The 24938-nt window shown below is 43.4% G+C and overlaps 1 protein-coding gene across 4 annotated transcripts in view; it reads right to left on the bottom strand.

The window, feature by feature from the left end:
* Positions 1–24938, bottom strand: part of NRG1 (neuregulin 1) — a 125578-nt gene that overhangs the window by 75434 nt on the left and 25206 nt on the right. For 3 of the 4 annotated variants that reach the window (XM_069978133.1, XM_069978135.1, XM_069978134.1), the window contains exons 2-3: positions 12122–12308; positions 10004–10116 (exon numbers count right to left, since the gene is read on the bottom strand). In XM_069978133.1, coding sequence (XP_069834234.1) covers positions 10004–10116; positions 12122–12308 — 300 coding nt within the window. Of the gene's footprint in view, positions 1–10003; positions 10117–12121; positions 12309–16221; positions 16453–24938 lie in introns of those variants that run through there. The other variant, XM_069978136.1, reaches the window with a different exon arrangement.

Genomic DNA, 24938 nt, shown 5'->3' with positions numbered 1-24938 from the left:
CCAGTGTAATATAAGATTTAAGGAATACCAGAAATGATGATTATTTCATGCCGCTTCTGCCACATTACATACTGATCATTCCTATAGCCTCCAATAAAAAAAATCTAATCAGTCTCCAAGCTGGTGTAGTTACAGGAAGTGGGATGCATAATTTAAATAGCTGCAGAGGCGATCTTACTTACCACTGCAGTGGCGAGATCCAGCTATTGGCAGCAGGAATCCTGCCAGTGCATTAGGAGATGGAACAGAGGAGAATTATGCCAAAAAATAGCATGGCAATAACAATTATTAATACAAAAAGAGCAGCTCTCACCTGCAGGATCTGCCAGCACAATGCAGCTATTTCCCACAGAATTCTGCAAGTCACTGTTACTGCTTTAATGCCATAGCTTAGAAAATACTCAATGCTACATAGCTCAGCATTTCAGGGCATACAATACTATAGAACTCTATAGGGTAATAGAATATAGGGTCATCCACAACCTGAGAACTAAGCTACAGGATTCATTTTTATGTGTCCATCAACACAAAATTATGATAGAGCACAATCCAGACTTTATTAACCCCCTGACCCTATTCAAGTAAGTGGGATCTGTGCTGCAGTTACACAATATGGACATTACAAAGGCATGGCAAAAGAGTGCTGACCAACAAGATCAGCATTTGTTTCCTGACCACCAGTGACCCATCTAAAAGGGCCTTAAAGGTGTATTCAAACATAACTTTTCATATGTCGCTGCCCATAGTGAGACTAGCAATGAATTCCATACTTGTTGTTATCTATTCCATCTCCTTTCTAGAAATGAGCGAACCGGCCGAGGTTTGGGTTCGTATGAACCTGAACTCTTGGCTTCTGATTCCCGCTGTCTGCCCGCTCCGTGGAGAGGGTGGATACAGCCTGAGGACCGCCTAGAAAACTGGGATACAGCCAATGGCTATGGTTGTATCCCAGTTTTCCAGGCGGTCCTCAAGGTTGTATCCACCCTCCCCACCGAGCGGGCAGACAGCGGGAATCAGAAGCCAAGAGTTCAGGTTCAAACGAACCCGAACCTCGGCTGGTTCGCTCATCTCTACTCCTTTCCCCAGTTATGAGCTGCTACTTTCTGCTTAAAGGGGTTATCCAGAGCTACAAAAACATGGGCACTTTCTTCCAGAGACAGCCCCACTCTTGTCTCCAGCTTAGGCGGAATTTTGCTGCTCAGTTCCATTGAAGTGAATGGAGCCTAATTGCAAACTGCACCTGCAGTGGAGACAAGAGTCGTGTTATCTCTGAAAGAAAGTGGCCATGTTTTTTGTAGCACTGGATAAAACCTTTAAGACACAAAATACTGTGTGTGAGCTTTTCTCTCCTCCCCACCTTCTGAAATGGCTGATGTGAACAAGTCCTAGACTGGCTTTATCTGCAACTTCGAAGCTTCTTTGTAATGCTGGGAGGGTTAATCAGGGGTCAAAAACTCACTGTGATTAACCCTCCCGGCATTACAAAGTTGCTACAATGTTAAAGATAGGAGGAGGGTGAAACAGAGAAAAGCTCACACACAGTTTTTTGTCTCTTCATCAGAAAGAAGCAGCTCAGAACTTGGGGAAGGAGACTAAATAGGTAAAAAAAGTATGGAATGAACTGTTAGTCTTACCAGGGGCAGCAACATATGTAAAGTTATGCTTGAGCAGAATACCCCTTTAGGCTATGTTCACGCATATTTTCGCGGCCGGACATATACGTGTTAAACTCCGTCCAGGAATTTACGCAAGTTGCGGCCGGCTACGTACGGACCGCGAACTTACGCCCGTAGTCTACTTACGCAAATCTGGGCCAACAATTCTGCTGCGGATCCTGTACATGTGCCTATAAGAGAGGTTATTAAACAGCATTGCTTCTTTACATGCTATACCTGCCTGGATCCATGTATATTCTTCCTCCCTCAGACCACCACCGGTGTCAGGCCACAGTGGAAGATGAGGAGCTGATGAAGTGATGGAAGAATCAGACTTTGCCAGAGGTCATGAACTCTCTTCAGTTGGACCTCTGTACAGCAGCAGCTACAGATAATATTAGTACACAAGTCACAGTATATTTGTGCTGATACATTGCATACCGGTTTCAGTCCTTCTTAAGAGTGGGAACCCTGCTGTCAAAAAGTTCAGCAGGTTGCCAGTCCGGGCCTAGCCACCTCACAATCCTACTTGGAATCTGCCTGCTAGGGCACTACAGATAGCCACTACACAATGTACAAAGCTGATGTGTCTGGCTACATACACTGTGCATAATTGTAATGTAATTACAGCATTTATATTTACCGTATTTATATTAATAGAATGAAGTCAGTATAGTGCAGACTATTTTATTAGCTACTGCAACCGAAAGCCAAATTACATGGCCTACCATAATAGATACGCCGTTTGTGGAATTGTCTTTCCCTGGCTTGCCTCTTTGGATCTCACACAGCAGGAGCAATTTTGCTACTGAATATTTGCTTAGAAATTACTGTTATGCTAAGGTATCCTCGAAACCTTAGGCATAAAGAGGAAATCTGCTTATTCTTCCACATAGAGCAAATAGCCAAAACAATTTTACAGAAGAAAATTACATTTTTAGATGACAATGATTTATACTTTCCCTGATTGGGTTTTCCCATAGGAACACTGTTTTACTTTATTCACTTTATGATGACAAACCTGAACAGCACCACAAACAAAACCATCATAATACATGGATAGTAACACATAGAGCTACTATATTGCTAAAATCGCCACAGCCTTCATTTCACTTAGCCGCAGGATGACAAAAGACATGTTTTACAGAAACACCACCGGGCTACTTCCACTGCCAAGTATCAGTTTGCTATTTTTTTCCCCTGCTGTCTATATATAATGGATATACTGGCAGGAAGAGAAGTAGCCACATATCTGCAGGTGACTCCATCTGCCCCCTGTGGTCATCAATTAAAGGCAACCTTATTATGGAAGGATATTCTATTGTTCAGAAGCTACTTTCAGCACCACTAAGATGAACAGCACCCAGCTGACCTACATATCCTTTTCCTATTAGCTGCAAGGACTATTAGAGGGAGAATTAGACATTCGATCTTAAAGCATCAACTGGGATAAAGTAATATCTCGGTACACTGCATAAATGTACGTTCCATACGAATGGATACACTAAGGAAAATCACTGAATGAGATCACATTGTAATAAAAAAAAGCAGAATAATGAGGCTGTAACATGTCTAGGAATTAGATTGTGCTCAGTATTGCAGCTCAACCACAAGCCATGGGTTAGAACTAGAGGTGAGGGAATCAATCTGGAAAGAATCAGCAAGAATCAGTCTGAATTTCACAATTTTATTTTTTTCTGATTTGTTTCATCCCTGCTCCTATATACTGAAATACGAGGTGATCTCAGGTCCCACTCGCTACATTCACTAAGATGGGTGCTCAGCATGAGAGAACATTTTAAAGGTTGGGTTCGGCAGGTTTGACAAACTTTGGTGTAAAGTTTTGTGTTCTAATGGTGTTCTCCTTCTCTGGTGTCCCCCACAGACACCTTCAGCCAATCACTGACTGAGACGGTACAGCGCCACGGTGAGTGATTGGATGAGCAGGCTGTCACTCCTGTCTCGAGAGTGACAGCCCACTCAGCCAATCACTGGCCGAGGTGCTGTCTTATCTCAGTCAGTCAGTGTCACTCTCATATTGGAGGCCGACTGGAGGCCGACCCATAGATTCGGTGGAAGAGACTGGAAAAGTGAGGACAGGTGAGCATCAATTTTTTTTTTTGTTTTCTTTACATGAGCGGACACCATCTTTATGAACTTGTCCCGAACTTTGCAAAAGATGTTTTATGCTACCGAACCAAACGTTTTTAAATCTCTGTTGGGAAGACTTGGTTCGCTCATCTCTGCTGAACACCCATCCATGCCACGCAGTGAACCCCTTTGATGAGAGTTCCGGATGCTGTACATACCTTGCAGGGGCAGTCGGGGCACTTTGGAATCTGAATCCTAATACGAAATTGAGGTGAAACTAATTTTAGGAAATTCACTCATCTCTAGTCAGTCTCTTATCCTGGACTGAGAAGAAGAAAAAAAATACTACCAATCCCGGCTGTTCTGATGCAGCTGGTCCCCAATACCAAATGCTTCTCTGGGCACAAAGGAAGCGCCACCTCAGTCAACCACTCGCTGTAGTGGTGACCCACCTCAGCATGTGACTGGGTGTTTGAGCATTTCCTATGCTTCAGAAAGAAACCAGGAAGCTAATGGCCTCAGGGTCTGATAGGAACGGTGAAGGACCAGTAGGAGGTGAGTACAGTTTTTTTCTTTAGCACCTACACTATTTACTGGAATACTCTTTTAGGCCATGTTCACATATTTAAAGAGACCAAAACGGACGGTGTCAGAAAAGATCATCCTGGCCAGTACTGCAGTATCGGTCGGATGATCTTTGCTGACGCTGAATTCAGTTGTGGGCGCATCCGCGGGCCCGCATCCGAATTCCCTGCTGCTCACAATGGAGTGTGCGGCCAGAGCCGCATGCTCCATTGTGTGAACTGACAGGGTTTTCTGCGGCCACTATTCAATGAATAGCGGCTGCAGAAAACTGACATGTCAGTTTCATGTGGCACTGCTTGGGATCCAGGCCGGAGTGTATACCATGTGTACCCACTCCAGCCGGGATTCCATAGAAGTCAGCACTACGGAAGCTATGTAACAATCACGGACGTTGTTGCAAATATGCAACAACGGCCATGATTATTACTTAGCTTACGTAGTGTGAACATAGCCTTACTCTAGAAGATTCCTTTAATCCTGTTGGTGAAATTTTAATATAAACCAAGCAACTGTATGGGCCATCTGGGGTTGTGGCCCCTTTTCTGCTTACTTCTGAGCCGAGACTACGGACTGCTGTTCTTGTAAGCTGTAGTTGTATTTTTAAATGAAATGCATTAGGAGCCTTATCATCTCATTTTCCTGATTGGTTTCAGAAATGCTTGTGTCCTGTGAAGGTCACATTGTAGATGAGGCTGCAGTTTGGCAAGTCTCTGGTTACTCAGCATCATCACTTCCAAGGAGCATTGTGGAGAATAAATTATTCTTCTGTCTTGGCAATGAGCCAAAAATCATTTTCAGCAGTGCTAAATACATATCAAGAAAATAAGAAGCTGGCATATGAAGATGATTTTTTTCCCCAAAACCCGTAACGTCTCGGCTATGGCTACATGTTTGATTGATGAGGGGATGTAACCTAAATATGACAATTTTGTGTTAAATTTAAGGGAAATCACCTTATTGTTTCAGTCTCTAAAATAGCGACATAAAATATTGTACGGTTAATGGAGAAGTCGGGCAAAATATTTTTTCCCAATCAACTGGTACCAGAAAGTTATAGAGATTTATAATGTACTTCTTTTTAAAAATCTCAAGTCTTACAGTACTTATCAGCTGCTGTATGTCCTCTAGGAAGTGATGTATTCTTTCCAGTGTGACACAGTGCTCTCTGCTGCCACCTCTGTCCATGACAGGAACTGTCCAGAGCAGGAAAAGTTTTCTATGTGGATTTGCTAATGCTCTGGACAAAGGTAAATTTTTGTTCTTCTACAGTTACGTCATAAAATCAGATAATTTATTAGGATTCTGACATTTTTGTGTAATGCCTATGTTTTAAGTCCAATTTATAGGCTGATTTTCTTAGGTCACTTTGAAAAGCCAAAGAGAAATGACTTCCTCTCTCTGTCTTCTGCAAGTGCCTGAATTATAGCAAAAGACAAATCAATAATACAAGCTCTATGTGGTAATGACATCCGCCATCCGCCCACTGGATAGGATAATATGTGTATATTGTACATGTTTTGGTGTATACTACATAAAATGACAATTATAAACTCAGCATAAGGCTGCGTTCACACGTAACGGATCCGCAGCGGGTTTCTCGCTGCAAATTCACAGCAAGACCCGCAGTGGATCCCTGCCCAGTAAACCCTATGGTCAGAAAAACTCGCAGCAGTATGTACATCCTGCTGTGAGTTTGTTCACAGCCCACCCCGTTAACCCCCGCCGCTGGAGCATATATTTTACCTGATCCCCGCTCCGGCTTGCTTCGGGGGTTCCCGGCAGGTCCTGCTCAGCCAATCAGTGCGCTGCCCCGCCGCAGCACACTTATTGGCTGAGCGGGACGTGAAGACACCAGGAGCCCCGAAGCAAGCTGGAGTGGGGACCAGGTGAAGTATACGCTCCTGTGGCCGGGGGGTTAACGGGGCGGGCTGCGAACAAACTCGCATCGGGATGTGCATCCGTGGATCCGTTACGTGTGAACGCAGCCTAAGCCTATGTTCTCACTACGTAAGAGACCATTCGGTACTCAAGCCGGAGCCGCTCGCTTCACTGTGTGAACTGACAGGGTTTCCTATGGCCACAATTCATTGAATTGCGGCTGCAGAAAACTGGCATGTCAGTTCTTTGCGGCCCCGTGCCCCGTATGCGATGTGTATATGCTCTGGCCGGGATCCCATAGTAGCAGAGGCAATGTGCACAGACGTGTAAAGTACGATGGCAACAACGGCCGTACTTTTACGTAGTGTGAACATAGCCTAAGTCATAATTTTATCTTGTTTGTGTTGTATCACTGTTACTATAATATAGGGGTTATACTATCTGAGTGACTATCTGTTTTTTTTCTTAAAGAAGGTATAATCAGATGTGTACCACATACATACATGTAAAAGAGAACAAATGTGCTGTTTTTCATAAAAAAGCTTACATCACTGGACCATTTTTCTTCCTCATGTATCTATGCACTTCCTGGTTTCCTCTCTGAACTGTGAACGTGTTGTTGCCATGCCACAGTGCAGACACTTTCCCACAATCCCCCTTGCTTGCATATGAAATGAAAACCAACTGGAAGTACTAATGGGACAGATCAGGAGACTAATATTGAACTGAGCATGTGTGACCCAACCTAGTTCATGTCCAGTGGGCCGTAACCAAGGGCAACATGTTTATAAACAAAGCAGCACAGGGGAGATTCATGAATTTATATTGCTCAAACAATACATTTTAAGAAATGCTTGTACATTAGAAATCTTTCACTTAACCTACTGCATCTCTATAAACTGAATCTTTTTAATGACATCAACCCTTTAAAAAATCAAGTGGGCCTGAGCTTTAGATTGGCGGCAATGGTAGTTCCAGGGCCTGTGTGCCTGATTTACGCCTCCTCAACCACAAATTCACACCTTGAGCCTAACATTCACATCCCCTTTTTAAATCAAGTTCCAGCCTAAAGACCTAGTAAAATCACTATATCTCAATAACAGGGGATCATAGCAACAAAGTAAAGAACGTTGGAATGGGGCAAGATGGTATAAAACTACATTTCTAAATGCTGTTCTTTTTTTAAAAAAATTATGTTAAAATCTTTAGTTTTTTTAATTTCAATAAATATATTTGTACATGCCTGTGTGCGGTATATTTTACATAGTTATTAATGCACATAGGTGCATTATGTGTGAGACGTAGGGTACGACTAGAGTGCACTATCATGTTAGCATCCCATTTAAAATGCATGTCTGTAATCCAGATAATTACTTAAATTAATCACTACCTATAGGGATTTTAGTGACCGGAAACAGAGTATCCTAGTTCCCCGTGACTATGCTGATATCCATTAGTAACCAGTGCTCTGGGAACGACAAGGTATATTTATGTCTGTGCAGGGCAAGGCACAGTCAGCCAACATGAAATTATTAGAACAGCAGAATTATTTCCATTATACAAGGTACTGTATCTTATAGTCAAGTATAAGGCAGTGTCCTTTAATGGGAGGAACACTACACTGACAGATATGGAAATCATTCTGATACATTTATAATTTGTACTATACAGTGTCAACTCTTTAAGGTGACCACTAAAAAATTGCATTGAAAATGTTTTTGTTTTTTTTTGTTTTTTTGTAGAGTGGTCCTCTCAAGTATGGTTGGCATACATATTACAGTAAATTTCTTAAATTAAAAAAAAAACCACCTACAGAGCAATTCTACAGAATGCTGGTACATGTGACCAAATGGACACAGGGAGTTATAACTCTATTCACAATTTCATCACTTGGTACCTTAAAGGGGAACTCTGACATTTATTTTTTCTTTCAAATCGACTGGTTTCAGAAAGTTGTACAGATTTGTAATTTACCTCTTTTTCAATTTTAGGTCTATTTAAATTTCCAGTCTTCCAGTACTTATCGGCTTCTGTATGTCCTGTGTTCTGTCCAGCTTGCCAAAATGTTGCCATCTCTGTCCATGACAGGAACTGTCAAGAGCAATAGCAAATGCCCATAGAAAATAGTTCCTGTCTCAGACAGAGATGGCATCAGAGAGCACTGTGTCAGACTGGAAAGAATACACCACTTCCTGCAGTAAATTATACATCTATACAACTTTATGACACCAGTTGATTTGGAAAAAAATAATTTTTTACAAGAGTACCCCTTTAAGGGAGAGCTGTAGGCAGCAAATTTGACGAGTTTTTCATCATACAGTTTATTACACAAACTGGCTAACCTCTAGAAGACAATGGGGGAGATTTATCAAACATGGTGTAAAGTGAAACTGGCTCAGTTGCCCCTAGCAACCAATCAGATTCCACCTTTCATTTTCCAAAGAGTCTGTGACGAATGAAAAGTGGAATCTGATTGGTTGCTAGGGGCAACTGAGCCAGTTTCCCTTTACACCATATTTGATAAATCTCCCCCAATGTTTCAATGTAATTCTAGTTGATTGTCTCAAAATAAAGTTTTTGGTACACAGGAGGGAGCTAAAAAGCTGTTATTGGAAATCTGACCTATGTAAATGAGTGATCTCAAATAGGATCTCTTTTGGAGAAGCATGACTTTACTTGTACCTTTGTACAACTTGAACCTTACCGTATGTGCATCATACTTGCTCAAGAATAGTTTACTTTCAGGTATGAAATAATAGAGCAGAAGAAGCCGCCAGGAGGGCCCATTGCATTAGATGTCCTATAACATAGCATAGTCCTGGACGTGTTCATGCGTAATGCGTAAGATTAACCGCCGGCATATCACTCATGATGTAAAACAAGTTTCTGTTTCTTTGACCTTACAGGAATGTCATGAATGTGAAATATGTGAAATATACTAAAAATAGAAGTAGACGTTGCCCCAAAAGGGACTATGATCCTTTCTGTAAAGTGGAAGTGAGTTAATGTTTCATTTACCTATGAGTTCAGTGGGCGGCTACAGCTTGGATTTCCCTATGGATGCAAGAATTTGCAGTATTATATTGCGCTCTGTAGACCCCAGCCGTGTTGTGAACTGTGGTGGTCTTACATAGCTCAGGCCTAATTCAATTACTAGGGAATGTTCTCACTTGTTGTACAAGACATAAATCAATAGGTTTAAGCACAGTAAATATTTCACTACATGCATGTAATACAAACATCGGCCATATTGTTTATATGCTGAGGTCAGGACCGACAACTTCGGTACCACCCAATTATCTGTTCAACATTCCAGTTCAGATCAGATCAGATGAGGGATGGGGATGATCAGATCCCTACCAATTACCTTGTTATTACCCTATCCTGTGTATAGGGCAGATGGAAATACTTTTAGGGTACAAACCCACACACCGTATACGCAGCAAATACGCAACAAATACGCAACAAATACGCAGCAAATACGCAGCAGTTGGATGGTGAACATTTAATGCTGAGTTCAGTTATTTAGATCTAATCTGCTGCGTTTTTGTTGCGTATTTGTTGCGTTTTTGCTACGTATTCGCTGCGTATCGCAGCAGTAAATACGCTGTGTATACGGTGTGTGGGTTTATACCCTTAAGATTACAAAGAGGATTTATTCAGGGACTATATAATGATTGCTTTTCCATACGATTACACAGACCCAAACAACAGGACCCTCCCATATTAGTCGAACGGATATTCATACATTTATACATGTATACAAAGTATAAGAAATGAGGCTGTTTCCTTACATATTGTGACATTCACTCTCTTGCTGTCATTCCCCAGCTGGTTTGACACAGAGCATTTATATTCTCCACCATCGGCTTCTGTTGTTTTTGGAATTTGGAGCTCGGAAGACTTTCTATGGAAACAAAAATATTCCATTAAATGACATTCTTATGAAACATCTAAAACAACATATAGTTTATAATATTTCAAAAATGTAGGAAATATATTTTTATATTCCTAATTTTAATAACTGGAAGTTAAAGGGGTACTCCAGCGATATTTTTTTCTTCTTTCAAATCAATTGGTGTCAGAAAGTTATACAGATTTGTAATTTACTTCTATTTAAAATTATCAAGTCTTCCAGTACTTATCAGCTGCTGTGTGTTGTACATGTGTATTCTTGGTGTATTCTTTCCAGTCTTAGGCCATGTTTCCACGTAGTAAAACATTGTCCGTTCCGTGAGCCGGCCAGGTAACGGAACTGTCGGTGTCTGAGAAGATCATACGAGCCGGTAATGCAGTACCGCCCTATAATCTTCACTGCCACTGAATTCGGTTGCGGGCGCTTCACTGTGTTCCCGCATCTGAATTCCCTGCTGCTCACAATGGAGCGTTCAGCCCAAGCGCATGTTCCATTGTGTGCACTGACATGTTCTCTGCAGCTGCTATTCAATGAACAGAGGCCGCAGAAAAATGACATTTAAGTTTTTTGCGGTGCCGCTAGCCATCCCGGCCGGAGTGTATACTATGTATATACACTCCAGCCAGGATTTCCTCAGAAGCAGCACTACGTAAGTACTGTAGTAATCATGACCGTTGTTGTAAATCGGCAATAACGGGCATGATTACTTCGGTACTTACGTAGTGTGAACATAGCCTGACACAGTGCTCTGATCTGGACAGTTACTGTCATGGACACAGGTGGCAGCAGAGACCATTTAGCCAGGCTGGACAGAACACACCACCTTCTGTAATACATACAGCAGCTGATAAGTGTTGGAAGACTACAGATTTAAATAGACTTCTTTCTAGTCTGACACAGTGTTCTTTGCTGCCACCTCTGTCCGTGACAGGAACCGTCCAGAGCAGTCGCAAATCCCCATACAAAACCTCTACAGCTCTGGACAGTTCCTGTCATGGACAGAGGTGGCAGCAGAGAGCACAATGTCAGACTGGAGAGAATACACCACTTCCTGCAGGACATACAGCAGCTGATAAGTACTGGAAGACTTGCAATATTTAAATAGAACTAAATGAAAAATTGTTATAACTTTCTGACACCAATGTTTTTATTATTTTTATTTTGCCAGAGTTCCCCTTTAACTGTTTTTGTAAGGCTACATAAGAAGTTTACTTTCTGTTCTTAGTGTCCAGCCAGTCTTCTTCTGCTGTCTGTAAGATGTAGAACCATAAAAGGAGCAGAGCAGAAGGCAAATGCTAGTGTATTGTAAATGGCTATAGTTCCCTATAATAGGTATTTGCACATTGCCTCCAGCCAGTATGCACCCAGCAGGCTACCACCAACTAACAGCTGTTTTGTAAAAGTGTAATGCAAGAGCTCAAATATCTTTTCAGCAATGTATTTTCAGTGACGTTTTAGAGTCAATTTCTTTCGACGCTGTAGACTTGATCAATAGTTCAGTTGTCATTAGTAAAATATTACCAAACAGAGATATCAACCACCAAGAAATACATACAGCTAATCAGAATGAGAAAATTACACGAAAAGAGAGCACAATGTCAGATTGGAGAGAATACACCACTTCCTGCAGGACATACAGTAGCTAATAAGTACTGGAAGACTGGAGATTTTTAAATAGAAGTAAATTACAAATCTGTTTAACTTTCTGACACCAGTTGATTAAAAAAAAAAAAAAAAAAAAAAAAAAAAAAGAAAGAAATGTTTCCATACTTCTCCTTTAAGAGCTAACAATAGTTATGTCTCTAGTAGGTCCTTCTAAGGTACATTGTACAGCTAGTAAATTATCTATACAGAATATGATTTTACCCCACTTCCATATCTTAGCACTTAGATTATCCACAACACTTCATTATCACTTTTCTTCTATGCCAGCGCTGGGCTGAACTGTAAATCTGCTAAATAATAATAATAAATAAATAAAAATATTCAAACTTACTTTTTCTTCCGTATCTTAATGTTTGCTGGCTTGCTGTCACCTTTATTTTTCCCTCCAATTTCTTTATCTTCTTTAAACCACTTAAATTTTAAGCCAGGCTGCTCTGACATGACTTCACACTTAAGTGTCAGCTTATGACCTTCGTCTACCGCTTTACTCTCTATGTCCTTTAGTTTTGGTGGTGAGGCTGTGGGGGGAGAAAAAAAAATGAGATCAATATTCTGAACAGTAATGAGTTTGACATAAATACAACTATAAAAGCAAAGCATAAATCAGACTGTAAATGATAACAACAAAGCACTGGAGCACAAAGCGCTGAGGCCTTTAGACTTTATTCACATGTTCAGTGCTTTTTCCAGATCATATATTATGTCTGCAATAGTTGTCTGCAATCTGCAAATAACTTGTCTGTAGTGCATCCGAAATCCATGTTTTTTGGGAAGGTGATAGGTAAAGAGAATCTGTCATTAGGTTATGCTGTGTTAAATTAGGGCAGCATAAACTAGTGACAGAAATGCTGAACAGATCAGTGTATCACTTCCATCATTCTGTTCAGCCATTCTCCTAATATGTGTTACGGCCGCGGCGGCGCCCCGCGTTCCGGGCCGCCGCCGCGACCGCTACCTGCCCTATGCAGCAGCCGGTGTCCATAGTCGGGGACCCGGTGCTGCTGTCACCTCGGCCCCGGGGGGCGCCTCACCTCTCCACGCTCCTGTCTCCCGCTGTGCCGGCCGGCGCGCGCGTCCCCGCCTCCTAGGGCGCGCGCGCGCCGGCTGTCTCAGATTTAAAGGGGCAGTGCGCTCCTAATTGGTAGTTGCACCCAATCACTCCCCTATAAATCCCAGCATGCCCTGTCCTTAGTGTTGGAGCCTCCACATGCTTCCCATAGCGTTTGGCCCAGCCCCCTGTTGTTCCTGAGTCCTATCTGTTACCTGGTCCCAGTCCCTGTTCCTGAGTCCTATCCGTTACCCGGTCCCTAGTCCCTGTTCCTGGTTCCTGTTTCCCTGTCACTCCATCTGTTCCTGCGTTCAGCCTGTCACGTGCGCTCTCACCTGCAGACCTTTGCCAGTGCCATCTCCTGCCTACTGCTCCTGCCACGCCTCGCCTGCCGTCACCAGCAACCAAGCCAGGGGTAGCGACCTGGGGGTCGCCTGCCGCAGCAAGTCCATCCCGCCTTGCGGCGGGCTCTGGTGAAAACCAGCGGCCCCTTAGACTCCGCTCCCTGGTGAGGTTAGTGCCATCGCTGGTGACGGTCCAGTGGATCCACTACTCCAGGTGTTACAGTAGGCTCCAACGATGGATCCCGGCGAGGTGCCAGATCTCCGTGACGTCGCCAGAGTGGTCGCGCAACAGGCTCAACAAATCCAGAAACAGTCACAGCAGATCCAGCAACTCACTGCCGCCTTACAGCAGCAGACTACTACCCAGCGCACACCATCTCCTGACGCTGCTTCTTCACTCCGACTGGCTCTCCCAAGCAAGTACTCTGGGGACTCTAAGTTGTGCAGAGGATTCCTGACTCAGTGCACCATGCACATTGAACTTTTGAGTAGTCAGTTTTCCACCGAGCGCTCTAAAGTGGCTTTCATCATCAGCCTATTAGAGGGTAGAGCCCTGGCCTGGGCCACGCCACTGTGGGACCGTGATGATCCTGTTGCTGCCAATCTCCGGGCCTTCCTATTCGAGTTTCGCTCCGTCTTTGAGGAACCTGCCCGTGCTTCTTCGGCCGAGACTGCTCTCCTCAACCTCTCTCAAGGCAGCTCCTCTGTCGGTGACTACGCCATCCAGTTCCGCACCCTGGCAGCTGAATTGGACTGGAACGAGGCCGCCCTGTTGGCCACCTTCAAGAAGGGCCTGTCTAGTCGAGTGAGAGACGTGCTCGCTGCCCGAGACCTGCCTACCTCCCTGAACGAACTCATTCTACTGGCCACCCGAGTTGATACTCGTTTTTCGGAGAGGGAGGAGGAGGTTCGGCATGAACATTTACTAACCCATTCCCGTCGCCACCCCCAGCTGGCGCCGGTTTTCCAGAATCCTGACCTTTCGATGTCCCAGCCCTCTCCTGAGATTCCTATGCAGGTGGAACGGGCTCACCTGACGCCTGATGAAAGAATCCGGCGCCTGGAGCAGAATCTCTGTCTCTATTGCGGTGGTTCCGATCACTTCCGGCTGGGATGTTCCCTACGTCCCCAAACATCCGGAGGACGCTCGCACCTAGGTCCGGTGGGACAGGTGTCCCTAGGTGCGAATGCCACCATTCCAAGTCTGTCTATGCCTGTTTCCATCCGGACTCCCTCAGGACAAAATCATCAGACTACTGCCTTCCTCGATTCTGGCTCAGCAGGCAGTTTTATTGCGGCAACATTGGTCCAAAGATGGCGGCTACCCGTGACCCGACTAGCCAGGCCCCTGACTATCTCCTCGGTCACGGGCGAAATTCTTACCGACCGTGTGTACTACCAGACCGCATCTTTAGTCCTCCAGGTGGGTCCTTCACATCAAGAAGAGATATCCTTCTACGTCCTGCCCCATTCTTCCCCCGCGGTCCTCCTGGGACTCCCGTGGCTACAAGAACATGCCCCTCAGCTGGACTGGAGAACCGGGGAGATTCTCAGTTGGGGTCAGGACTGTTCCCACCAGTGTCTCAAGTCACCTCGGACCAAGTGTATTATGTCATTTCCTGTCCCGGCCAAGCCTCTATCCGGCCTACCGGCAGAAGACCAAGACTCGGCGGATGCCTTCTCTGCCGAGGTGTACCCTCTCCCCGTACCCAAGACTAAGGTCGTGTCCTCTCACCACCGGAAGAACTTACAGAAGGTCCCTTGCCACGTTATACCGCCTGATCGCCTAGTACCAGTCGTCACCTCCACTCTTCAGAGAGTACCCCCCGGAAAGACTCATGTTCACCCTGCGCTTCGAAGAGGTATTTTGAACTGGGGACATTCCTCGTTGGAGGCCGGGCACCCGGGAGTCCGTAAGACCGGCCAACGGATCTCTCGCCACTACTGGTGGCCCAGCCTATCCCAAGATGTCAAAGACTTTGTGGCTTCCTGTGCCATTTGCAGGCAAGAAAGAGGGGGAGGCCAAAGGGGGGGGGTACTGTTACGGCCGCGGCGGCGTCCCGCGTTCGGGGCCGCCGCCGCGACCGCTACCTGCCCTATGCAGCAGCCGGTGTCCATAGTCGGGGACCCGGTGCTGCTGTCACCTCGGCCCCGGGGGGCGCCTCACCTCTCCACGCTCCTGTCTCCCGCTGTGCCGGCCGGCGCGCGCGTCCCCGCCTCCTAGGGCGCGCGCGCGCCGGCTGTCTCAGATTTAAAGGGGCAGTGCGCTCCTAATTGGTAGTTGCACCCAATCACTCCCCTATAAATCCCAGCATGCCCTGTCCTTAGTGTTGGAGCCTCCACATGCTTCCCATAGCGTTTGGCCCAGCCCCCTGTTGTTCCTGAGTCCTATCTGTTACCTGGTCCCAGTCCCTGTTCCTGAGTCCTATCCGTTACCCGGTCCCTAGTCCCTGTTCCTGGTTCCTGTTTCCCTGTCACTCCATCTGTTCCTGCGTTCAGCCTGTCACGTGCGCTCTCACCTGCAGACCTTTGCCAGTGCCATCTCCTGCCTACTGCTCCTGCCACGCCTCGCCTGCCGTCACCAGCAACCAAGCCAGGGGTAGCGACCTGGGGGTCGCCTGCCGCAGCAAGTCCATCCCGCCTTGCGGCGGGCTCTGGTGAAAACCAGCGGCCCCTTAGACTCCGCTCCCTGGTGAGGTTAGTGCCATCGCTGGTGACGGTCCAGTGGATCCACTACTCCAGGTGTTACAATATGCAGGAGAATAGGATTCTTGCCACACCCCTCCCCCCGCCCTCCAGCTTCTGATTGACAGTTGCTGCCTATACGCAGCATGGATAGATAACTGCCAATCAGCAGCTGGTGGGCGGAGTTTTCTGCTTCTCATGAATATCGAGGGCTTCTGGGCTCATGCACTTAATGGAGAGGACTACGTATTGTCCATGTTATTCAAAAGGATATCTCTGAATCAGAATTATGTAAATGATACATCATTCCCTGTCACTTCCCTGATACCCTTAGATAGGACAGCATAAACCTACTGACAGTCTCTTTAAATTAAATTGATCCATTATATTTGCAGGTGTTATGAACGTAGCATCTGTAACGTCTGCGAAGAATACGGATCCCATAGACTTCTATAGGTGAATTTTTCTGCAGTTACAGTCCGCACTAGGACACGTCTTATCTTTTTGCAAAATTCTATCTTTTTGCAAGATCCGAAACCAAGGAAAAACATATGGAACATGTGAATGTAGCCTTAGAGTAAGAGTAACACATAGGGGGAGATATATGAAGTATGGTGTAAAGTGAAACTGTCTCAGTTGCCCCTAGCAACCAATCAGATTCCACCTTTCATTCCTCACAGACTCTTTGGAAAATGAAAGGTGGAATCTGATTGGTTGCTAGGGGCAACAGAGCCAGTTTCACTTTACACCATGTTTAATAAATCTCCCCCTCAGTATAGTTTATTCACTCACTAGATTCAGCGACAGCCAATACTACCACTAGTGGTCACGACAAGTATTTTACAAACATTAGATCAATAGGAATTGATCCACTGCTTGATTATTCATAAGGCCCTTCTTGTCTGACCTTACTTTGTTCTGCTGTAAAAGACAATAAAACCTAATGTCATATTCCTGGGTAAAAGCCTCTCATCCTGAGATTTCAGCAATCTAACACCGCAGCTTTGGATGTCGAGATTAAAAGCGAATCAATTTGCTATGAAAAGCAGCGGCTTCATTTAGACACTCGCCTTGTCCTCAATGCAAAACTCAAAGGAAAGTCGCATTCAGCACTTCTATGAAATATTTAATCCTATCCAAAAAGTAGCCCTACCCTGAAAAAAAGCCCTACCCCCAAAACAATCCCTAGTCTGATTTTGCATGGTTTTTGGAATAGGCCTAAAATCTAAGCCATACTCTGAAAATAAGCCCTAGTTACCTGTCAGCGCCTCCAGCACTAGGTTTTGTTGTGTGACATCATGAAGTTGGAATTTAGGAATACCATAGCTCCTAAGGCTGCATTCACACGTCCCGTAAAATTGTCCATAGTCACGGATCCGTGACCATGGACAATTTTAGGTACCATGTAAGTGAAGGCAGCCATTCACATGATCTTTGCTGCGCCCCGCGAAAAATAGGACATGTCCTAGTGCGGATTGTGGCATGGATCACCCCACCACCACCGCCCGGCTGTGAAGATGATAGGAGATGTGCTCTCCTGTCATCGCATCTACTACTCACCTATTCCCCTGTGCAGACCGCCGTACATGTTCACCAGAAGTGGCCCGCCTTCTTCTCCCAGCAGCGTAGTCCAGGCCATTTCCGGTGGGTGCTTGTAGCCGGTCAGCATGGGGAGTAGGTGAGTAGTAGATGAGATGATAGAAAAGCACATCATACTCTCCTGTCATCTCTGGGGGGATCCGTGCCGGGCGGCAGGTAAGCTCTGGATAGGGGATCCGTGCCACGATCCTCCTCCGGATTGTGTGAATGAGCCCTAACTGTTCTTGAAGTGCCCCGCTACCTCCGCTCACCCACTTCTAAGTTCCACCTCCTGCCTCCCAAGTCCACAGATTCGAGCTGAATCAACCAACAGATCTATTCATCTCTACCTGGTATAGGTAATGGTACATTTTGAACATGAATTCAAAAAGAAAAAGCTACTTCGCGAAGAGCAAGAAAGGAATCGAGCATAATGGGTGATTGTTGTTTATGAAAAAAAAATATGACCTACCCAAAAGATATAAGACCTACCCCAAAAATGAATTTCCCCCCAAAATAAGACCTACACAAAACATGCTATATGCAGGATGGGTCATTCAGCATGCTGTTTTACGGAGCTTTGTGAAGTCCCACGTGTTCCGCTGTTACTTCTTGAACATAGACTTCTCATAATAATGTGACTAATCTGTGCCAGATATTATCACCATGCGGTTTTGTTATACATCTACTGTCTATAATACTATTTTTTTTACAAGGTTTTTTTTTTTTTGTTTATTTTTATTAGCCACTGGGGGTAGTGGGAAAAAATGAAGACAACCGCAGCTCTCTGTGCTCTGCTGCTGACCCTCATATGAGAGACAGACAGGAGATAAAAAAGTCTTAGTCAGTACTAATAAACCTTACTAATTCAGACTGATTCATATTCTTGTAAGGAAGTGCTGTCTCGGGGGAATAAGAATGTTTAATATAGACAGCTCTTCTTGCACCAAGCTGTATGTAAGGTTATAATAGATGGATGGATGGATGGATAGATGGATAGATGGATAGATGGATAGATAGATAGATAGATAGATAGATAGATAATAGGGATATAGATAGATAGATAGATAGATAATAGATAGATAGATAGATAGATAGATAGATAGATAGATAATAGATAGATAGATAGATAGATAGATAGATAGATAGATAATATGGAGATAGATAGATAAATAGATAGATAAGAGATAGATGGATAGATAGATAGATAGATGATAGATAGGAGATAGATAGATGATAGATAGATAGATAGATAGATAGATAGATAGATAGATAGATAGATGATAGATAGATAGATTTGAGCAAGCACTTTAACGCTTGAGTGTTCTTTACTCGTGTCAAGTATTTTAGTTACTGCAGCTCCTATTCACTTCAATAAAAGCTGAGCTACAGCATCACAGCACAGCAGTTTGGCTCCCACCATTCTCATATAGACAGACATGTTGAGCAAGCACTCGATTTGAGCATTTTTCAATGCTTGAAGGCTCGAAACAGAGTAACGAGTCCCATTGAAACCATTGGGAGACTCGAGCATTTGCGTAGGTGCCCCCTGCTCTGCCGAGTGTAGGGTGTCTCGTTAACACATTTTTTCATTCTTATTATTGTAAATTTCCTTGAAACATCCCTTTCAGGGACAAAATATACAAAAATTTGTTGTTCTCCCGATGTCCTCTGGGCCGGCTCCGGTTCCCTGCTTACTGACTGGCCTGCTCAGCCAATCACTGCACTGTCCCAGCGATTGGCTGAGCGAGCCGTCACTGAGCAGGCACCCGGAGGAGGCAGGCATTGGGAGAAGCGTGGACAGGTAGGTATGGTTGCTTCCGAATATGAAGCACCAGAGCACTAGTCATCAAATCTTCTTGTACTATTCATAGTAAAGTCGCTTAGTTATGCAGCAGTATGGGAGCCAGAACTATTAGGTGGAGTATTTGCACATACCCTGAGGGATTATTGCTACATTCTATCATGAAGTCAATAACATTATTATTGACATCTTTCTCACTTTTAGATGTGACGCCCTAATTACACAAAGTGATTATTGATGTTATTAGTTCTGTCAAGATAAGCCCAGAAATTATAACTTTCACACCACAAGAAACATGTAGCTACAAGTGTTTTGCCTGCGGAATATTGACATCAATGAGGCATAACATTAAAACCAATTGGCTGATATTATGCAGGTTCTCTTCTTTCCCTTCCCCAAGAGCCCTGACCTGTCAGTGCATAGACTCCATAAGACCCCTGATAGTGTCCTGTGTCTGGCACAGATGGGCTGACCCACGCCTGTAATGAACGTCAGTCTTGCAGCCGTTTAAGACTTTAGAGACTCCTAGATTGCCCTCTAATGTCCTTTCTATAGTGCATCCTGGTGATAACACTTCCCTGGATAAACAATCCAATATATCCAGCCATTCATAGAGATATAAAAGAAAACATAACTTATTGGGTCCGACCATGATGAACAGTCTGGCCAATCTCCTTATCCAGAAAGCTGTGATGCAGTTTTTTTATGACACCTTTCTATCATAGCCAGTATTAAATGGCTTTTCCAGCCTTTTAAAAACAACTCGACATTTTTAGAATATTGGATTGGTGGGGGGTTCCTCCTCTGTTTTAATGTTTGTGTGGGATCTCTCTCCTCCAGCTCCCAGCACCCCCTCTGATCAGCTGTTTGAAGGGGTCACACCGCTAGTGTAAGCGCTGCCGTCTCTGCCCATTTGCGTTTGCATATACCGCTGCTGTACACAGTATTGCGATGTTCCATTTAAGTGAACAGGACAATGGTGCAATATATTTAACAGTGTCATCCCTATGAAGTACCAGATTTACAAGTAAAAACCAGTCTGAAATTAATGTAACCATGAAGAGGTTTCATTTGTTAATTGCCTTTTACTTGCAGTTATGGTAACATTGTGCTTTGTCTTGAAGAACCAGTGACAAGATAAGGCAGACCTCCGCTCATCCAATGCCAGTGACTAACCGTAGCAATAGATCATCAATTTTTTAAAGTCTGGATAACACCTTTATTTCGGTTTGTGCACTACAGTCACTATGGGATAGGTTTAGGTGGGTTAACTTTTATTTATTTTTAATCTTGGGTTCCTATTATCCTGTCACTTGTTCTATAGCACACCGTGTGGTAAGGCATGGTATTGCAAGTAAAGCATATCAAGGTTTCAATGTTGGTCTCAAACTGCCAAGCTTTTGGATGGAGTCTTAAAGGCTATGCAATGTTCCCTGATAAAGGTATGCAAAGTAGTTTGCAAAGTAGTAGTAGTAGTAGTAGTAGTAGTAGTATGCTGGTTCTCTGGTGCCACTCTGTAAGTCAATGATTAGCCCCTTGAAGAGGCTTGAACCATGACTAGGGATTATCAGTCAAGCCAGAATCACCTCCAAACAAAAGAGTACAAGAAATAAGCGAACCGATTTCTCTGAACTTTGCAAAAAAGTTTGGTTCAGCAAAGTTCAGAAAGTTGGCAGCAAATATCTAAAAAAAAAAAAAAAAAAAAAAAAAATTGTATGCTCACCTGTCTGTGCTGCCCCGGTGTCCTCCTCTGGGTCTCCAGTATCTCCAGCAGCCAATCACTGAGACGGAACAACGCCCGTCTTATACATTCAGTCAGTGATTGGTTGAGCAGGCTTGAGAAAATTACTGGCCAGTGCTGTCCCGTCTCAGGCAGTGATTGGCTGAGTGGGATTTTGGCTGCTGTGGGGGACACTGGAGACCTGAGAAGTAGGACACAGGGGGAGTGCGGACAGGTAAGTAGTAAAAAGCGGCCTTTGTGAACTGCACTAAAACAGCTAAACGCCTGCAACTGTTTAGCTGCTTTAGAGCAGTTTTTTAAAGTTTGGTGAGCATGCCGAAGTTTTGAAAAGTTTGCTCATCTCTAAAGAGTAGATAAAATACTAACTGAAGATGCAGGGAAGTAAATGACAGATATAAACAGGCTGGAGAATTGACTTATAATATTTTCTTCTATAGCAGGAAAGATGGGGTATGAGAGGGATCATCTAGAGTAAAGGGCTTCAGAAGTATACTGAGTGTTTAGCTGCAAGTACCTCCCAGCATTCCCTGTAAGAGGCTGCAGAGAGATTTCTAGGCACCAAGCACATAATATTAAAAGGCATATTCTATAAGACAAATGCAAAAGACCCGACAATCGCAAGAGGACAAATTACTATGTCACATTTTTCATCTAAAATTCTCTTGCAGAATTTTCCCCCCTTAGCAGCTGTCTGTTTCTTTTGATTACGTCTGTACTTTTATTTTTTTTTACTGTGCAACAGTGGAAAGCAAAGCAGGACTTGTTCCTGTGCTACGCTGCAGGCAGTGAAAAGACATCCTCAGTCCTCCTGGTTTGCGTGACATAATAAGGAGAGATACATATCAACCCAGCTTAACAATGCCAGCTACATTAAAGTGGAGTTACAGCAATAACCTCCTATCTTTTCGGTCTTTTAGGTCTCTTTGGGAACGGCCATTATTTCATGACAGCCGTTATTTGTATAATCATGAGTTATTTTGCCCTCGAAATGATGGCTGTCCTAAAAGACGGATGTCAAATGGCAAGAAACAGATGGTGTGTGAACATAGCCTTGATATGGGTTCACATCTGTACTAAAACAGCATGGAATGAAATGTTATGATAGATGCCATTGATTACAGTGGAGTACAGATATATGTCAAGTGCAGGGATCTATGTCATAATCATTCAGTTTCACAGTGATGACACACTAACCAGAAAGGGAAATCGCTGCGTGCGCTTACAAGACATGGTGAGCTATTCAGACATCATGAACAATTGCTAACAATTACATGCAAACGTCTGGGAGAGGAAAGCAGCTTTAATTAATCTGATATGTAAAAAAAAATAATGTTGATTTTCAAGCAGAAAGAATAGTTCCATGTTGATGTTCTGCCAGCTCGGAAATTGCCTCATGTCTGGCATAGTCCCTTTACAACATCTTCCAGTCCAAACCCTTACCGCACAGGTCATATTCTGCCTTTTTGACCTATTAAAGGGAAACTCTATTTTTTTTTTCTTTCAAATTAACTGGTGTCAGAAAGTTATATAGTTTTCTAATTTACGTCTATTTAAAAGAATCTCGTCTTCCAGTATTTATCAGCTGCTGTATGTCCTGCAGGAAGTAGTATATTATTTCCAGTCTGACAAAGTGCTCTTTGTCTATGTCAGGAACTGTCCAGAGCAGGAGAGGTTTTCTATAGGGATTTGCTTCTGCTCTGGACAGTTCTTGTCACGGTCAGAGGTGGCAGCAGAGAGCACTGTATCAGATTGAAAAGAATACATCACTTCCTGTAGGACATACAGCAGCTGATAAGTACCGGAAGACTTGATATTTTCGAATAGAAGTAAATCTCAGCTTTGTATAACTTTCTGACACCAGTTGATTTGAAAAAAAAATAAAAAATCAATTTAGCCATGACTCGATGTACTATTTTACCCCTGCTGTATAAAGAATACTTACCTCCCTCATTATTATCACTGATTTCCTGATCAATCCAACACACGGTGAACGAAAACGTCTTGCTTATTAATCATTGGTAAGAAAGTAGTTGCCTGCGTCTTGTATGCCCTTTTACCAGCTTGGGTGGTAAATAAGGAAGCAATGGCTTATTGGCTTCTTTGTGTGTTCTTTATTAAGATCCGTGTACTAAATCAATTAAAAGGATCTTCCTGGATGCTAGCCCTAGATAGAAAAGGGTAAGCATTTAGAGATATTGATTCTCTGTTTGGGTTAAATGGAGCTGTAGATGATGTATTACCAAAGCTCGGCCACTTTTCTTTTGATGTGCTACTTTAGCAACCACTACGTAAACTAAGATGACAAATTTAAGGAGCTTTTTTCTTTCCATATCCAAAAACCTGTGAGCCAGATGAGTCTCGGATAAATGTTCTTACAGTTTCTCAGAGCATCGACATTAGTCATACACGTGTCATAGAAGACAAATGGCTATTGGTACAATCACACCATCTTCTCTGACGTGATTTATAAGGGAACCGTGACTACGATCTCCGGCGCTGTTTGCTATATTCAAAAATAATACTATATCAAGTGATATTAATTATCAATAGTTTTATTTCTGTAGAAATTAAAAATAAAAACAAGACTATAAACACCAATGTTCTTTATTAAATCATATCACTATTGAAGTTTTTTTTCCTTTTCTACAGTGGTCAAAGGGGTACTCCAGAATTTTTTTTTTCTTTCAGATCAACTGGTATCAGAAAGTTATATAGAGTTATAATTTACTTCTATTTAAAAATGGCAAGTTTTCCAGTACTTATCAGCTGCTGTATGTCCTGCAAGAAGTGGGTGTATTCTTTTCAGTGCTCTCTGCTGTCAGGAACTGTCCGGAGCAGTAGTAAATCCCCATAGAAAACCTTTTGGACAGTTCTTGTCATGGACAGAGGTGTCAGCAGAGAGCTTTGTACAGACTGGGAAGAATGCACCACTACCTGCAGGACATACAGCCAGTGTTGGACTGGGGTATTTGGGCCTACCAGAGGAGATGATCCTGGGGGCCCACCAGTGAAAAACAAGAAATTCTTTTTGGGCGGCACGTCTGTGTCGAGGGTGGTGCTCGTAGTAGGAAAAAATTCCTATAGCATCATGAAAGTTCAAGTCTCGGCACTCACCAATTTCATGCTTCCAGAAATCTTTTATTATAGAAAATTCATCAGATTTTTTTACAGCGGTAAAAAACAGGACGTTTCGGCATCAAGCCTTGAGAGAGAGAAAGAGTCAGTTGAGGAAGGCTTGATGCCGAAACGTCCTGTTTTTTACCGCTGTAAAAAAATCTGATGAATTTTCTATAATAAAAGATTTCTGGAAGCATGAAATTGGTGAGTGCCGAGAATTGAACTTTCACCAGTGAAAAACAACATGTCAGTCAGTGTTAGTGCAGGTTTTAAAGCTGGGGGCCCACCGGAGGATCCTCCGGTCCTCTGGTGGGCCTATCCGACACTGCATACAGCAGCTGATAAGTACTGGAATACTTAAGATCTCTAAATACAAGTAAATTACAAATTTATTTAAGTTTCTTACACTAGTTTGTTTTCCCTGGAATACCCTTTTAAATAACAAGGACTATAGGTAGTAATTATAATACTAATAGGAATGGAAGACAAAACAGGCAACACCATTAAAACAATTGTAATTATGTTGAAATCACAGTAAAAGACACTTAAAAGCAATATTGTAGAGATAAACTCCTACCCTTTCTGACACTGTGATACAAATAGCAGCAAAAAGCTTTTCTACTGACAGAAGGCGTGAATGATTAATATTTTGCCTTAGTAGCGATATATCACTGTTCTCACATCAACATATCGCTTCATATCCAATTCTCCTTCATGAGTAAAAACCTTTTTTTTTCCTTTTTTTGTCACCACCATTTTCCATTTATAAATCCTGTTCTTGAATACCCAACAATATCGCCAAAAGTGATCGGCGTGTTATATCTGGGTCCT

This window comes from Dendropsophus ebraccatus, chromosome 7 (genome assembly GCF_027789765.1).
Source record: "Dendropsophus ebraccatus isolate aDenEbr1 chromosome 7, aDenEbr1.pat, whole genome shotgun sequence".
Taxonomy (NCBI): Eukaryota; Metazoa; Chordata; class Amphibia; order Anura; family Hylidae; genus Dendropsophus; species Dendropsophus ebraccatus.
This window is presented reverse-complemented; position numbering and strand designations above follow the sequence as displayed.